The sequence below is a fragment of the Pavona decussata genome, unplaced genomic scaffold (genome assembly GCF_977016875.1).
Source record: "Pavona decussata unplaced genomic scaffold, jaPavDecu1.1 SCAFFOLD_11, whole genome shotgun sequence".
NCBI lineage: Eukaryota > Metazoa > Cnidaria > Anthozoa > Scleractinia > Agariciidae > Pavona > Pavona decussata.
The window spans coordinates 3,252,105-3,269,257 of NW_028145434.1; the positions used below are offsets into that span (position 1 = coordinate 3,252,105).

A 17,153-nucleotide genomic window follows, 5' to 3' on the forward strand; every position below is an offset into this window, starting at 1 on the left:
AACAATAACTCTATTCACTTAGAGTTACTCCGAGCTGTCCCGAGAAAGCCCATGGTTCATAACCAGTCACTCGGTCCGGCCATCTACACGGCTCCGAGGTTGTCATGGTGAATTTGTATATTTCCAGGCTAACTGTTGGTTATTGTGAGTATAGCTTTTTTTTACTGTTCTTGTTTTACCAGTACTAGCGACTACAGCCTGAATTGTGGTCAAAAGTTACCAAAATGCAATGCAAGGTTTAAATACAAACAAACAAAACAAAAATAAAAATCTAGGAAGGGGTACCCCAGGCCTGCCTGTAGGGGATCGTACCTTCAGTGCTTGACAAAACTGCTTTGAGACGAGGACCAGCTTCCCGTGATATTAATATTGCAACTGCTTTGTTATCCCCAGTGGGTAGCTACATCTCTCAGGCTTGTGGTAGATGAGTTGTGACATTAAAATCAACATTTATCCGATCCCCGTGTTATTTTGACATCGTAAACAATAATAATTTCACAACAATGGAAATACTTGTCATTTGTCGCACTCCGTGACGTGAATAAAATTAGCTCTGAAACACTGCAATCGGTCGTTAATGGATTCTTAAGCGATTACAACTTACAAAATAGTCGGGATCAGTTTCGAGAAGGAGACCGAATCATTTGAGACTGCAGAAAATGATAATTTCTCGAAAAATATTTTATCATGGCTAGTGTTGCCTTAGAGACCAATGATCGCGAAGTGAATTTGAGAATAATTTCAAACCTATCCAAGGCCCAATTTTATCGCGACAGCAATGAGCAAGCGAAGAGGGTGTTTTCTATTCGACAATGATCGACGTATCAGGAGAGAGCTTCTATTTAATCGAAGGGGACAGATTCTCGTAAATGAAAGGCGTAAAGACAGCATGGAATTTCGCCAAAACTAAGCCTCACAACGCGTGGAAGTGGGGTAAGTGAGTGAGCAATACTGTGTGAGATCTGTTCAACGTACACTATGTCGTTTGTTTTGTACAAACTATCTGATTCTTCAAAAAATCTTAGTCAGCGACCGTTTTGAAACCCTTTAAAGATTAAGGCAACTGTGGAAATGACTTGCAGAAAAGCTGCGCGATTAATGTTGCAAATTCTGATGATTTTTAAAGTGTGTGCATATTAATCCCTCGAGATAACTATTTCCTCAATGGCCATAAATTTACATATAGATTACTAAATTACGTTCACTGACAGTTTTGCTTTTCAAATAAAATAATGCACCCCTACCGGGTAGATTTCTTTAGACAATATTTGGTCTTCACATGTCGCTTGGAGAGACGTTGCTGGAAAACCGAAAACTCAGAACTGAATGGAAATTAGTATCATTCGTACAGGACATCGATAACATTTTTCCGATTTTTACAATGTTTCTGTCAAGGTGCTCCAGTTGGCCACTTCTGCGTGACCTGAATCATCATGGTTCCTATGATAAAATTTAATGAATGTTGCCTTAGGGATAATAACAGTTGGACAAAGTTTTGACGCAAACGCCGTTTGATGTTACATAATATCGTTTAATTGAACGCGGAACAAGTTTGAAAATAATTCATAGTACAACTTTACAGCGAATTATTATTGCTCAGTAACTCAGATCGATCTCATTGAATTCAGTATAGAATCATTGCCACGGACTCAAACCTTAGAACCATATTGTAAACTTATGTATATTTTGACTCCATCTAGCTTTATAAAAATTGTCACTTTATGCCAAGTGATTTGTATTTTTGCAGGACAAATACACATTATTTAGTCCCAAAAATACTCTAAGAAGGGAAGGAAAAGTAAAGGATCGTACGGGACGTGGTATCTTAACAATATCTTTTAATTTGGATGCCCACCGTTAGTAGCAGGAAAAAGTTAAGTTAGTGAAAAGTAAGTTGCAATATCAATAGGAATTGTAGTGGACAATAAATAATAACTATTACAATGCCCGGACTGACATATTTTCAGTAACAATGCTAATGATAATCAAACAGAGCGGTGATAACAACAACAACAAGAGGAAAATATAGTGACGATGATAATGGTAAAAAGTGATCAATGATAATAGCAATGACGATGCAAGCCTTTAACAATGATAATCATAACGATAATTCCTTTAAGAAAAGCGGTATTGAGCTTTGTTATTAAGAGTATAGGTGAAAATATACCTAATCCAGAGCCGGTACGGGACAAAAATACCCAGGGAAGGAAGATCTACGAAGCAATTGAGAATCCCACGCTAAAAACTTAACAGGGGTTGGTCTCCAGGGAAAATTCTGGCAAAATCGTAAAAATGTAATGTTTTGATTGGCTGCCCCGTAACGGCTCTGCCTTTCAGTTGGATTGTTTTACCAAAAAAATCCTGTCGTGCAAAACTTCCAGTACCCAGAGTCTTTTCAGGCTACTAACCGCTGACCAAAGGGCCTGAGGACTCTGGATACGAAATTGGGGAGCTTCTGTCACGTGACTCCTTGAGGCGTAGGTTACATTACATTTTACAACAGACCGAAGGAAGATCGTTTGCTTCCGGAACGTGTGACTTCAAAGCTACTTCCGCCTTTGGTCCCCTGAAATATTTAACTTTTCACTGATAATGATAATAATAATAATATTTGATGATGATGATGATGATGATGATGATGATGATGATGATGATGACTACACCACATGACTTATTCTGTCGTTGAAAAAACCAAAACCGTTTGTATCATTATATAAACAAAACGTGTAATGTAAACTGTTATGTTATTCAGTTTGTCTTATCACTTTTAACATTGAAAATGTAAATTGCGACATTTTTATCAGTACTTGACAATTTAATAAATATGTCCAGCTGTTCAGTCTAGCTTATAGGATAGAAATAGGAACATAACAATTAGGGCTAGACGTTCCATACTGTTGTAGCAACAAATTAAATATCATCCATTTTCTAATAGGAAGAAAATTCTCATTAAAATACACATGTATTACTACTTAAACACCAAGAATTCTCTTTCGTAAATACCTTTCAAATGTAGAAGAAAGTTAAACAATGAAACTGCAAATTTAAACAATTACTGAAAGTGGCAACTGCTAATTTTCTCAACACTGAGTAAATGCCATGATTTCTGAAAGCTGGCAAATTGGGATTTCCCGCATGCTGATATAAATTATGTTATCAGACGAACTCGACAGTACAGACTTCCCATTACAAACAGCCACCCGCAAGTATGGCTTAGAAACCTGCTACAGGAAAAATATCAGCCAATAACAGACAGGCGGCTAGCCAATCAGGCTGCGTGCTCAAGCGCGTCTTTTTGTAGATGTAAATAAAGCAGGTAAGCTAGGAGCTTGTTGTCCAATTTAGTTTTCGCGGAAAAAATTGCGAGGCTTGGAAGAAGCGCGCCAGCGTTTCGGATCTAAAACTCGCGATAATGCCTATTCCAGATCGCAGGACGAGCGGGAAGGAAGGTAACGTTAGTTTAATGGCTCGGCAAAATATCACGTTTATAAAGTAGAATATATAAAAAGGAAAACCAGCCTGAGGGGTGCTCAGTTTTTGCAAGGCTTGAAAGCCGTTACAAAGTTTCCGGGTTAGAGATGGAAATATCGAATGCAATTTTCTCCGAGATAAAATTAAAAAGGAATTCGATTGCTAGCTACATTTTGCTCTGCTGAGCGTTATTTTTTTCTCTGCACAGATACATTCTTGAAAAACAAGAAGAATTCAAGGAGGACGTTAAATAATTTTTCCTTTAAATACATTTCGCCATCATAACGCAAAGAAAAATAAAAACAACGAAAGGTTATTACACTGTTATTGTCTTGCAAAATTCTAAACGAAACAGTTCTGCGTAACCGCCGTTTAGGACACTCCATTTTTAATAACATGATTCTGCAAAGCGTCCCCTGAAAAATAAGGATTTTAATTATGCAAAACTCTGAAAAAAAATATAATGGCATATTAACTTGTCAGTAAAGGCTAGCTTAAAGTCACAAGTTCTTGAACGATCTTTTTCTTTATTAGTTAAGCGTTACTGAAAAAAAAACTCAAATATCTAAATCCAAATTGAAAAGATTTTATTTTTGCGCTGGAAATAAAGTTGGTAACTGTCCAGGGTGTGGCCAGTGAAATTGGCTGGGTTTTGATAAGTAGTTTTATCTTATCATTCCAAAATTGTCTAAATGATTTATTACCAACAAAGCACTGCACGATCACTTTTTTTTTGGCACCCAAAGACATTCCCATATCAATGCCATGTCCCGGTCAATCTTGGAGACATGGTTGGTATTATTTTTATAACTAAGGGAAAAACTGTTCACGTCGGTAAATATTGTCTTTTTTTATTTGCAGCGAAGACAGCCGCTAAAGATGTATTCACTGGCGATAAAGGCGAAGAGGGTAATGACTAATCCGAATAGAAAAAGGTTTCAATATATTGGAGAAAATCATGCCTATGGACAGCTTGCTGGGTTTCCTCCTCTTAAGTATCAAAATGTACTGGCAAGACGATTAGGTTTTTTGAGAAAGTAACTAAAACTGTGTTATAGCATGTCAAGCTTAACCGTTACACCTGCTTCAATCCTTGAATAGACGCATATGGCCACAATGCCATATCTTGGTCATATCCTGGAGTAGTAGTAAGAATAATGAAAATAATAATAATAATAATAATAATAATAATAATAATAATAATAATAATAATAATAATAATAATAATAATAGCCGTTTATTCACAAATCCAAGTGAAAAGGGGATAAATGAGGTTTTCCCTTTCTAGTTTATCTCCTGATAAGAAAACAAATTAAAACATTAATTATTTACAACTGTAAATAAAGTAGTTAAAGGAGCTCTCAGGAAGGGCGGAAATTTGCTTTCAATAATCGATGCCTTCAACTGACTAATATCGTCGTCACACGTGTGCACGCAGGCATACAGGTGGCTAATACCAGCTCTTGCATTCACACACTGCGACACACTGCTACAACGCGTTTCTTACGCTTGAACAGCGAAGATCAAGTTTCGTTGGGAGCTTCCGTCCAACATGCCGTCCACGAAGGCTTGCCAAAACAATGTACGGAAAGCTTTGCTCAGCGAGTCAGCGACAAGAATAGCGATAAGACACATTCCGTTACAAAGCAGGGATACTTTAGCACCAGCGTCAGCTAGAACACACTGTAAAGTCATTTATCTCCTTTTACTCTCCACAGGGAGTTTCCAAAAAGCTGGAAAGTTTGTCTTGTCATCAAAACTATGGGAACATTCCACTCCATCCAAAACATGTGATGTTCTGATCACATTTCCCAAAGACACTGAAGACTATACCGTGATGTGGCTGCTGTCGAGACTCAGGGCTCGTGTCCCGGATATTGACGTCCACGTTCGACAAATGGCGCATTCGCCAGTGTACGGCTTCTATCTCACTTCATCCTTTGAGGTGATTTTTAATTTCATTTGAATTTTCGTAACCGTTTCAAACCCAGACTCAAAACTATGACTTTATAGTCAATGTGTGGGTGAGGTCCTAGACTGTGAGCAGCGCTTTCTTATACTACCGTTTAATTACAAATAATTTACAAAATTATTTTTAATAGTTTTTGACGTACAGCTCTTTGGTGGCGCTCTTAGGAGGGAATTATTAAATTCTCGGTAAATTCCTTTGACTTTTATTTGTTTTTCAATTATTTTCTGAATTCGAACCTTGTTTATAGACATAAGTTTGGGCCATCCACTCGATTAGCGTTAAAGCCATTTGGATTGTCCAAACTTCTTGCCGAATTTTTAAACTCAGGTTTTCTTTAATTTACATTAATCCTTCAATGGAGATTGTTGTTTAGTTTCTTTACATTGTCCCGTTGTAACTGAATGGGCAAAAGAAGCTAAATTGCGCTGAATTGCACTTTAGTTATTCACTGAACCTAATCAGAGAAATAATGGACATAGCCAAGCCGATCCCATTGCTTCAGTAAGCCGAATCCTTTCATTTCAGATTTTCTTGCAACAAGCTGAAAACTTGGGTCTGAAAAAGAAACTCTGTACTGGTGGAATAACAGAGTTTAAGTACGATGAGCGAATGAGTTACGAGGGCAGCGATGATCCTACGACTTTCTTCACATCAGGTGAAAGGCAGAGTATGATTCTGGAGATGGTCAACGATCTTAGAGCAGTCCAAGGAGATGAGCTGGGCAAGATCAAATTTGTGGAGGGACAGCAGATTGGTAAGTAAACACACCAGGTGCCATATCATGAAAATACAAAATAAACAAAATTACCTTATCTTCACTCAACAAATGCGGAGAGTGCAAAACTACCACTTGGGTCTGTATGCTTATATTTCGAAAAAACTGCTGGCATCTCGGCATGGAGATATTATTGTAAAGCGATAAGTCGATATGTGGTGTATTTTCCAAGATAACGTTATTTTGGTGGCTTAGCTTTATATTGAGGGTTTTGCTTGGAGGTGCGCTTTTTAATTCTTGTGTAAATATCCTCCACGTTTTGGTTTTACAACCTCTCGCGCGGTTGAATTTGCACGTTATATATTGAAAAATACTAAGGGTTTATCCGGACCTTTTATTGCTGCATTGTCAATTACACATTTAGTCCATTTAATTTCTATCCATGCTGCATGAGTCGTCCTTTATGTAAAACGTTAAACATTCATTATATGGAGCGCAATAACTTTGAGTGTCAGCCATTGTGCCCAGCCCTCGTTAACAAAAACAAAAACTTCGTTTTTTAGTCCCAAAGCTGTTATCGGAAGGCGTGGTCGAAAAGATGTTCCCCCTTCATAACCACGATGACCTTGCAAAACTGAGAAAGACCTGGGTTTCAGCGTTCTTCAAGAAACAGCCACTAGGTGAGTCTCAGTGACAAGTGAAAATCCCTGTTTGGTTTCACCATGGCCACTTGTCTTAAATTGGAAACAAGCATATTCGTATACTTCAAGCAGAATTATTCTCGCAACTTATTCTCATTTCACACAGCCCACGGATTTAAACTTCGGTAGTAAAATGCTACTGTTAGTTTTTTAGTTCAACGTGCAAAACGAATTTCTCCAAATAGATGGGAATCTCTAAGTGAGTTAAGTGACGAAACCTGACTTGTCATAAGCCTCGTGGTTTCTTTCAGGTTTTCTCGCCATTTATTTTCTTACATCAGTTTTCTTTATTTTTTTTCCATCTGTAAATGTTGTATATGGCAAAATAAATATTGTATTGTATTGTATTGTATCCCTAATTAATAATTCAATAAGAAAAAAGTTAAACAGATTATGTTTCGGTAAACAAGGCTATCTATAGTAACGAATTGTCGAAGTGTTGGCACTCAGTGTGCCTATTGGGGCATCCTACGAATTGAAGCCTTTTAAAAGTCCTAACTTTATAATGTGAAGTAGTCAGTGGGTGTCTTTTAATACATTGTATAGTGGTATTGATCGATTGTATGTATATTTTATAATGTAAAGTATTTAGGTGTCCCCAATTAGCGTACATTCTAGTAGGCTAGAAGCTACGACACATTAACAAAGTTTTTATTTTCACTGGTGGACCGAGCTTTTCTGCTCGATTACCAGCCGCTGTTCTGGACATGAGCCCGCGCTCACACCTCATGGGGGAAAACCTAGGAAGCTTTTCGCTTCGCTATTAAAACAGCACAGCCAAAGTTAGAATCAGGAGACTTTCGTACCAGGAGTATTATCAGGGATAAATTATCATCCTAGGAAATCCGAATTACAGGTCAGTGACTTTAGCCACACGGCCACGCTGCGTAAGGCTTGTGCTAAAGAGGTATATATCAATATTGCAAGTTTTTAAATCGTGATTTCGTTTTCATCCAAAGACGAAATTTGCCAATACTTCGGTGTTAAAATTGCCATGTATTTCGCCTGGCTGGGTATGTACACCAAATGGCTGGTGGCTCCTGCTGTCCTGGGTATCATCACCTTCTTCCTGTCCAACAGAGGCGAGGTAACACGTGATTGGTGCATCCTCTTCTTCAACATCTTCAACATTGTGTGGGCTACTCTGTTCCTGGAGGCATGGAAACGAAAAAGTGCTGAGCTTGCATACAAATGGGGTACAATGGATATGCCATCTGATGCCTTGAAGGAACCAAGACCGCTGTTTAGGGTGCGTTATCGGTATTGCACTTTGTGACACAATTGTATCAGCCTTCATTGTCGTTCGCTTTACCATAGTAATAAGCCGAAGAATATATTTCCCATCCAAGGTTGTCACTATCTGGCAAAAACTGAAAGTCCGAAGATGTTTGCTGGATGGAAAATGGAACACCTGTTTTAGTTAGATCTACTTGAAAATTTCCCTATCATGAAGAGAATGACTGAAAAAGTAGGCACTCGCATTTAGAATTGAGACTTCTCTCATAGGAATTCATTCTTCTCGCATCAACCAAATCAGTAAGTTTATCCTGAACAGAATTTTCTGATCGAACTGAAGTTCTCGATTGCTAAGTTCGTCAGCGGTGACGCTCTTTCTATACTAAGCGGAGTTGCTTGATTTCAATACAGATACTTCTGTAATTGATCTTCCTGGAGTAGGCTTTAGTTCAGTTGATTGGTTTCGGCGCCGAATGAACCCTCCAGAGTGTTCTTAAAACAATAGCAAAACATTCACCCACAAAGTCTTCGTTGTTGAACGTTTCTCAGATAAGTCTGTTTTGTCGATAAACTAAAGCAAAGTGAGCTCAAATGTCCCTTATGAATAGTTATCTGACTGAAATTCCATCATTGCAATTAGGGTGATTATCAACCAAGTGAAATAACTGGAAGAATAGAAGCACACTACCCTTCCTGGAAAAGAAACATCTTTCGCTACTGTGTGTCGTTGCCAATCATCTTGACGTCGCTGGGCGTGGTGTGTCTCACCATGTTGCTATGTTTTGAGTTTCAACGTTGGGTGGACAGTATGGAGAACCCACCAAAGCCACTCAAGTTTGCGCCAAAAGTCGCCTTGGCCGTGTGTATCGGTATGTTGGACGACAATTACAAGAAGGTCGCCTATCATTTGAATGACAAAGGTAAGTAGAAAGAAGAAGCTAGGAAAACCTCTCCCACCGTTTCCCTTTCATTGTTAAAAAGTTGTCCTCGCAAGCAGGTTCATCTGTCTGCAATCCTCCGTGAACTCTTTCAACGTTAAAACGTTGTCTTTACAAGTAAGTTCTTCCCCGTGCCATCCTGAGTAGTGATATTTTGGTTTGTCCTGATTTTCTGTTCACAGAAAACTATCGGCTCCAAGAGACATACGAAAATCACTTGATCATCAAGCTTGTCTCGGTAAGATTTTTCTCTTTCTGAAATAAGTATATTAACAACGTTGCCAAGGAGTACACACTGGACTCCTTAAAAGATTAAAATGTTCATGGTATTCAGCATTCACCTGTGAATATTTTTCTCGTGATTTACTGATTATTATTTCATCATTTACTCGCAGTTCCAATTCTTCAACGCCTTCTTGGCACTGTTTTACATCGCCTTCTACATCCGGGACATGGACAGGCTTAAAACCGTGAGTACATACTCGATTTTTCTTTTGCCAGATTTTCATCGTAGTGCACCAATTATTTGCTTCCTTTGAGAAAGAGAAGACATAATATATTTCTCAACATTTGTGTTATCTAACGACATCCAATTGACAGCACATACTTTAGGATCTTACGTATATCTTGACCAAATAGCATGTCAAACAGAACCTCAGGAAAGTACTGCTCAATAGCTTTCATGAATGGTTACACTTAAAAATTTTCTTCAAAGACGTAAAGATTGGAACTACCTTGAATAGCAAGCGCATGATAATTGCTGATAATGGTCACAAATAAGGGCAAAGGCCAAGCCCTCCAGTCCATGCCTATTTCATGCGTCATTAGTTTAAATTTCCGCTGGAAATAATTAATCACTTTTGCTGATAATTCACAGCAACTTGCAGCACTTCTCATCACCAAGCAAGTCGTGGGAAACGTCAAAGAAGCTTTAGTTCCATTCGTCAAACAAAAGGTAACGGAATGGAAGCTGAAGAAACAGGAGGCCAAAGCGAAGAAGGAGCTGGACGAGAAGGAAGGGAAGGACAAGGCAGCCTCAGGCGGAAACGAGAAATCGGATAAACCCAAGGAACTGGACACACCACTCATGAACCAGGCTGAGATAGAGAGCACCATGGCTGAATATGAGGTATAATTTAAGAGCAACGATGACATTCTGGTAGAAAGCCAGGACCAAACGCCTGGCAGCCATAACAAATCGCGGAAGAAGAGGATGTTGTAGTTGCCTACGTTATTGCATTTGATTGACGAGGAAGAAGAGGATGTTGTAGTTGCCTACGTTATTGCATTTGATTGACGAGGAAGGAGAGGATGTTGTAGTTGCCTACGTTATTGCATTTGATTGACGAGGAAGGAGAGGGTGTTGTAGTTGCCTACGTCATTGCATTTGATTGACGGTGATAACACTCGTTATGGTATTGATGACACCGATGATGATGACGATGATGATGATGATGATGATAAGAATGATGATGATAGTGAAAATGGCGACCATAATGATGGCGATGTGTAAATGTAACTTGAATATCACTTGTTATCCACAGGACACATTTGAGGATTACTTGGAAATGTTCATACAGTTCGGTTATGTGGTGCTGTTCTCCTCTGCCTTCCCTCTAGCGGCCTTGTGCGCTCTGCTAAACAACGTCATCGAGATCAGAAGCGATGCCTTTAAGCTGTGCACCAACCTACGAAGGCCATTTGGAGAAAGAGTTGAAAACATTGGAACATGGCAGGTACGTACAATGCAGAAAACAAATTACACTTCCTAGTTCAGCATTAGCCTTTGCGTTAGTTGTGGTTGTTCTTGGCAACCATGCATCAAAATTGAGGACGTTAAATCCACAAAACACGTTTGACGGCGTATTACTTATGCAACCGATTAATACTGCATCGCATTTCAGGTAATACCCTTGATTTAACTCCCATTCCACGGAACAGGCGCATTTAAACTGACCGTAACTACAGTTATAGATATTTGTTAGCTTCTCTCAATTATTTCTCACTGAAAAGGGAAAAGCTCCTGATTACCACTTCAAGAACAGTCAAAAAATGTAATCGCGTTGCACTGTATTTTTTTTTCCTCTTAGGATGCAATGGAGGTCATGGGCGTGGTTGCAGTGATGGTGAATCTGGCTTTACTTGGCATGGGTGGCTCGGTTCAGCGGATGTTCCCCAACATGTCAGTCACGGACAGAATCATTCTCATAGTCGTCCTGGAGGTTAGACTTTCTAATTTGCACTTGCCACAACCATAAAATAGATTAAGAAAACAAAAGTAAGAGAGCACGTCCTGAAGAATCGACTCTCAAGATCTCAAGATGACGATATTCTGGGGTTTACACGAAAATGAATAAATAAATAAATAAATAAATAAATAAATAAATAATATAATAGAACAAAGTTTATTCTCATAATTTCAACATTACCCACAACAAGTCAGAAGAGTTTATGCTCTTGTAAACGTTTTTTCTTTTAACTTAAAACGAAATTCGTTTTCTCTTGGTGACGCGTTTTTTTAAATTAAAACGAATTCGTTTTCTTTTTGTTTAGATGCACTCAGGAGCCCATTACCCAAACACCGTTTCCAGAAATTGAGTTTTTGATGATTTCGAATAACAAATGACAAACGATTGCGTAATCGGATTTGTTAATGCGCAGCATACGAGCAATTTTCATCGAAAGGTTCTGGCAGGATTTTTTTAAAAAACTTTTTACTCGCAAAGTAGTAGCTCAGAAGAAATAAGGATATCATCGGAAACGCCGTCTCACGAATATACGCAAGTTGGCCGTTCCGATGGTCTCCTGGTACACCCTAGTTACCGCGATCGTACTTCTAACTTCTCAATATGGATTCGCTTTCCTTTCCAGCATCTTGTTCTTGGAATCAAGTTTGCAGTGGCTTACGCCATTCCTGACATTCCAGAATGGGTGGAAAATGAAATAGCTAAGATGGAATTTCAGCGACGAGAAGCTCTAAAGGTACATGATCGACTTGCATCGCACTCGACTGTTACAAGCGACTCTTGATACTCTTAATGCACTGTCCTGTTACCAGTTGAAACCGAATTATTTTCTTAGTTTCAAAAAGGTATACAAACGATATTAAGAACTATCCAGGAGAAAAGTAAGAGTTGCAGGAGGAACGAGTAACACGACTCAAATCACTTCCTCATTTCCGGTAGTTTCGCTAAGTTTTTTCGTGAAACAAATTAATATCTGAGGTCCCACGGGCAGGCAACAATAAATATTCATACAATGAAGTATACAAGTATCAATACGCATATCCTTGGGTTACATTTAACAATTATTCCACTCGCGATTGTTGGATTTGAGATGATTATAGCCAACTCAGCGCTACACTCCTCGTTGGCTATAATCATCTTATATCCAACAAGCGCGAGTGGAATACTTGTTTTATTAAGAACACTATAAATAAATATTGCTATATCTTTGTATTGCTTTGCAAGATCACAGAACATCAATAAAAAAATTAATGGTCGCTATTTCTTGGGCATGGTATAATGGCTCATATACCATGGCGCTTAGCCAATCAAATTTCTGGAATTGCATTATACAATGATCCTATTTTTAATAACGATTATTATAAACTTTGCAAGATCACAGAACAACCAAAAGACAATATAATGGTCGCACGGCTGCTTAGCCAATCAAATTTCTGGAATTGCATTATACAATGATCCTGTTTTCAATAACGAATATTATAAACTTTGCAAGATCACAGAACAACCAAAAGACAATTTATATTAATGGTCGCTATTTCTTGGGCATGGTATAATGGCTCATATATCACGGCTGCTTAGCCAATCAAATTTCTGGAATTGCATTATACAATGATCCTGTTTTTAATAACGATTATTATAAACTTTGCAAGATCACAGAACAACCAAAAGACAATTTAATGTTCGCTATTTCTTGGGCATGGTATAATGGCTCATATATCACGGCTGCTAAGCCAATCAAATTTCTGGAATTGCATTATATACAATGATCCAGTTTTTAATAAAGATTATTATAAACTTTGCAAGATCATAGAACAACCAAGACAATTTAATGGTCGCTACTTCTTGGGCATGGTATAATGGCTCATATATCATGGCTGCTTCGCCAATCAAATTTCTGGAATTGCATTATACAATGACCCAGTTTTTAATAATGATTATTATAGACTTCAAAATCAACCACCATATTCACTATCATCCATTTTGATGTTATCTCCAGCCCTGCGCGTCCGAAAGTAAAACACATTTAATTTATTCTAACACTGCTTGATGTTGTGCTCTAGGGTGCGCCAAGTACTCTAAAGAGTCCAAAAGACTCACAAGGCAAAGCTCATACTCCCGTTTAGCAAGGATGGACGATGTGTACGCCAGAGCGGTTTAACTACAAATGCATTGTACACTTAAAGGGATAAGTTATTCGTTTCCAAAGAAACTGTAGTCGATCTTTCAGGGTCGAGAAAGTTAATTTTAGGATCTAGCTTTTTTTTTTTTTCTTTGCTTTGACGACTAAACAGACATGAAAGTCGAACACGGACTTGTACTATCGAAAAATGTGGCACGTTAATTGTGCTACGTTATAACAACTTGAATAAGACAATACTAACTGTCAAAGCAAATCGACAAAACAGTTGACAATCTTGTATGACAAACATCGACCACAAAAAATTAACAGTAGATAAAGGAGAATTTAAGGGAATACTCACAACAGAATGGGGGCACCTTTCCTATAAAAATTATTTGAATTCGTTAACCGCTAGCACGATGAATGGGACACTTATTATTTAAGAATGGCAATCGATATGCGCGGCACACAATTTTCTTTTGGTATTTCTTGTAAGTAGTTAGTTTTTCAAATTAATTGGAATGACTGGACATAAACGTATCGACTGAAAATATAAATAAAGGGATTATTACTAATTAATTACTAATTATGCCTTACTACACGTAACTTACTAAACATTTAATAACTCTCAGATGTACAACATATTTAGGCGAAAACTAACTTTCGAACTATAACACACCATCATGCTAACAACTTAACACTTAATAATCATAAGTAATAGTCATCATCTCACAAACGAAAACACTAACAGTGTTAAATTGTTATAAAGTCTTTAGTAAGGACTTGGACGAGGGCATTTGTTAAATGTTGGAAAATATGTGAAAAACAAATGGAATCATTCAAAATGGAGATTTCGATGAACGTGTAAACTGACATTAACCCACCAAAATGAATTTAACTAAACTTTTAACAAATGTTAAAATGTTTAATATTGTAAAAGCTAAACTTAATTCGATTTTAAGAACATTAATCTTACATTAACAGTAACCCCCGGAAATGAATTTAACTAAAATTTTTAACAAATGTTAAAATATCTAATATTGTAAAAGCTAAACTTAATTCGAGTTTAACAACATTTGTCTAACATTAACAGTAACCCCCTGAAAATGAATTATACTAAACCTTTTAACAAATGTTAAAATATTTAATATTGTAAAAGCTGAACTTAACCGTCTTAAGTAAGCAGTATGGAAAAAAGTTCATAAAAGTAAACTTCTAACATGGCCTTCTTTTTAACCAACTAACCACATTTTGTAACAAATTAAAGATAATTAAATAAAATTTTAATTTAGACTTGGACAATGCCGTTAGTTAAATGCACATAACTAAACAAGACGAAATTTAGATGATCGGGTAAACTAACATGAACAGTAACCTCAAAAACATAGAACTAAACACTACAGCTAAAACTTTAAACACATAAAATCGGTAAATTGTTAACCCAATGTTAACAATAATCACCATGACATAAAGAAAGCTTAAAAGTATCTTTTTCTTTTTCTTCTCTGACAGACTAATGAATAAAACACTTCGACGTGAGGAATTATCTAATCAAAGCAATTAAGAACAACCAATAATCAGTAATTTCGAACCAATAACAAAGAGTCTGGATTGTGTAACCTAGATTAACGGTAACCCCCAAATAAAGAATCTAACTAAAACTTTTTGACAAGTAAAATCAGTAAGTTTTCAAAACAAAAAGGTAAAGCAAAGGTAACAACTACCAGCATGAGATGAAGAAACATAAAATAACTACATGGGAACCTTTTTGTTAACTGGAAAATTAAACTCTCACAGATTAACACACTTCGACTCACCTGAGGAATTATCTAATCAAAACAACTAACAAAGATCAATCAATAATCATCAATGAATCAAGAATTCAGAACTTGTAAACTAACATCTACATTAACCCAAGAAACATAAACCTTACTGAAAAAAATCACAAGTATAAGCAATTAATTTTCACTAATTAAAAATTGGTAACAATAACCAGCATAAGATGTGAACCGATAAATTAAACAGTCACAGATTAATGATTAACAAACTTCGACTCACGTGAGGAATTATCTAATCAAACCAATTAATTAATAGTCATTAATTATTAATCAATAATCAAGAATATGGATAGTGTAACCAACATTAACAGCAAACGAAAATTATGAAACTAAAAGCTTATACATGTAAAACAACTGCATGAATACCTTTTTGTCAACAGCAAATTAAATACTCACAGATTAATTAACAACATACTGTGATTCACGTGGAGAATTATCTAATCAAAACAATTAACCATCATTAATCAAGAAGCGTCAATAATGAATCACGAAAATCAACAATCTAGGTAATGTAAGCAAAATTTAAAGTAAGTTAAACAACATGAACCTAAAACTTTAACAATTAAAATCATTTGTGATTATCAAAACAATGGTAACAATAACAGCCATGAAATGAAGAAAAACAAAACAAAACACTCACAGATTAAAAAAAAATATTACACACCACGACCCTTGTGAAAAGAATTATCTAGCCCCGTAAAAGCAACAAACAGCGATCAACCAATTATCATCAATTGTCCATCAAGAGTCAAGAATTTAATCAAGGAAAACAGAAGATGATTTTCTGGATTTAGCATGGTGAAAGCCAGATCTGACGACATAGCGTGTCAGGGCCTTGGCCATAATTATATCTTCCTTGTAAATTACTGGTTTGGTTGGGAGATGGGTCATATGATAGAGGTGGTGATGATTGTGAGTAAGGGGCGTGGAGGTTCACTGTAAGGCGCAGGAAAGAACGTTCGTGTTACACGTGTGATTAGATATAACGAGACTAAACTTAGACAAGACCGCGTGAGACAAGCACAAGCAAACTAACATAGGCTTCACAAAGACGGACATGTTTAATAGAGGACTTATTTCATTTTCTTTACCTACAGTTGTAGCTTAGTTTTGTTTTATTCATATCTGTTCTTATTAAAAAGAGCAGGAAAAGTAAATGTTATGCTTTGACAAAAATTGGCGCCGAAAAGACGGTGCTTTCAAGGACAAGTTAACGAACAAGACTGCATCCGACGAAACATGGAAAGAACAAAAACAACAAACAATTGCAAACAGAACAATTTAACTCACGAAAACTGAAGTTCAAAAAGCGAACTAACCTGGGGTGAAGACGGTGCACAGAAACGTAAAATAGTAAACTTTCAAAAGTAAACTGATGATAATAAATAAATGTAGATCTAAATAACTAACAAAGATATTAACAGTGAATCCACAAAGGAATTACAACTAACACTCCATGCTGACACCACAAGGACCCCCACTAACAGGCTAACTTATTAACAAACATGCTAACTGTGCATGGCACTAATATATACCACTCACCGAACAGCGAGTGACGCAGCTTATAATAAAAACTAACCAAGAACGGCTAGACACAAACGCCGATATCAAAACACTCAGTGTGTATAAAACGTAAGTAATATAACCACACATGAAGGGTGACTGTTTAAACACCGTAATAACAAACAAAACTCTAACCACACACTAACAAGGAGTGATTCCGTATAAATCTACTAGCGAAATATGGCTAGGAAATAACAGTAAACAACGTCAGTGATGGCCACGGCGATATTGCTGACTAGTTCACCAGATTGTATTAGAGCGGTTTTCAATTGAGTGTCGAAAGCAATTTCGCGTTTGCTTTGGTTTTGCATTACTACGCTCTGTGATTGGTTAACAAAACTCGCGCCACTTTCT

General features: G+C 37.1%; 1 protein-coding gene across 3 annotated transcripts; it reads left to right on the top strand.

The window, feature by feature from the left end:
• Window positions 1-147: 147 nt before the first annotated feature.
• On the top strand, window positions 148-13,417 carry LOC146488238 (anoctamin-8-like). Of its 3 annotated transcripts, none has more exons than XM_085122458.1 (14): window positions 148-933; window positions 4,333-4,380; window positions 5,190-5,416; window positions 5,969-6,197; window positions 6,722-6,838; window positions 7,819-8,108; window positions 8,736-9,015; window positions 9,216-9,271; window positions 9,429-9,503; window positions 9,911-10,162; window positions 10,578-10,769; window positions 11,124-11,255; window positions 11,905-12,015; window positions 13,340-13,417. In XM_085122458.1, exons 1-14 carry the CDS (start codon window positions 870-872, stop codon window positions 13,400-13,402), a joined length of 2,136 nt encoding a protein of 711 aa, XP_084978584.1. In that variant the 5' UTR covers window positions 148-869; the 3' UTR covers window positions 13,403-13,417. The 3 variants fall into 3 exon arrangements, with proteins under 3 accessions (XP_084978584.1, XP_084978600.1, XP_084978592.1); XM_085122474.1 differs by having other exon boundaries at window positions 151-941; XM_085122466.1 differs by lacking the exon at window positions 148-933 and adding an exon at window positions 2,907-3,449.
• Window positions 13,418-17,153: the final 3,736 nt, after the last annotated feature.

What these genes read in the sequence shown, in the direction of transcription:
- LOC146488238 (XM_085122458.1), top strand. Translation starts at nt 870, where the DNA reads ATGAAAGGCGTAAAGACAGCATGGAATTTCGCCAAAACTAAGCCTCAC. An exon ending in TGTGGAGGGACAGCAGATTG is followed by an intron (nt 6,198 to 6,721) that starts GTAAGTAAACAC and finishes TTCGTTTTTTAG; the next exon opens with TCCCAAAGCTGTTATCGGAA. An exon ending in CTATCATTTGAATGACAAAG is followed by an intron (nt 9,016 to 9,215) that starts GTAAGTAGAAAG and finishes TTCTGTTCACAG; the next exon opens with AAAACTATCGGCTCCAAGAG.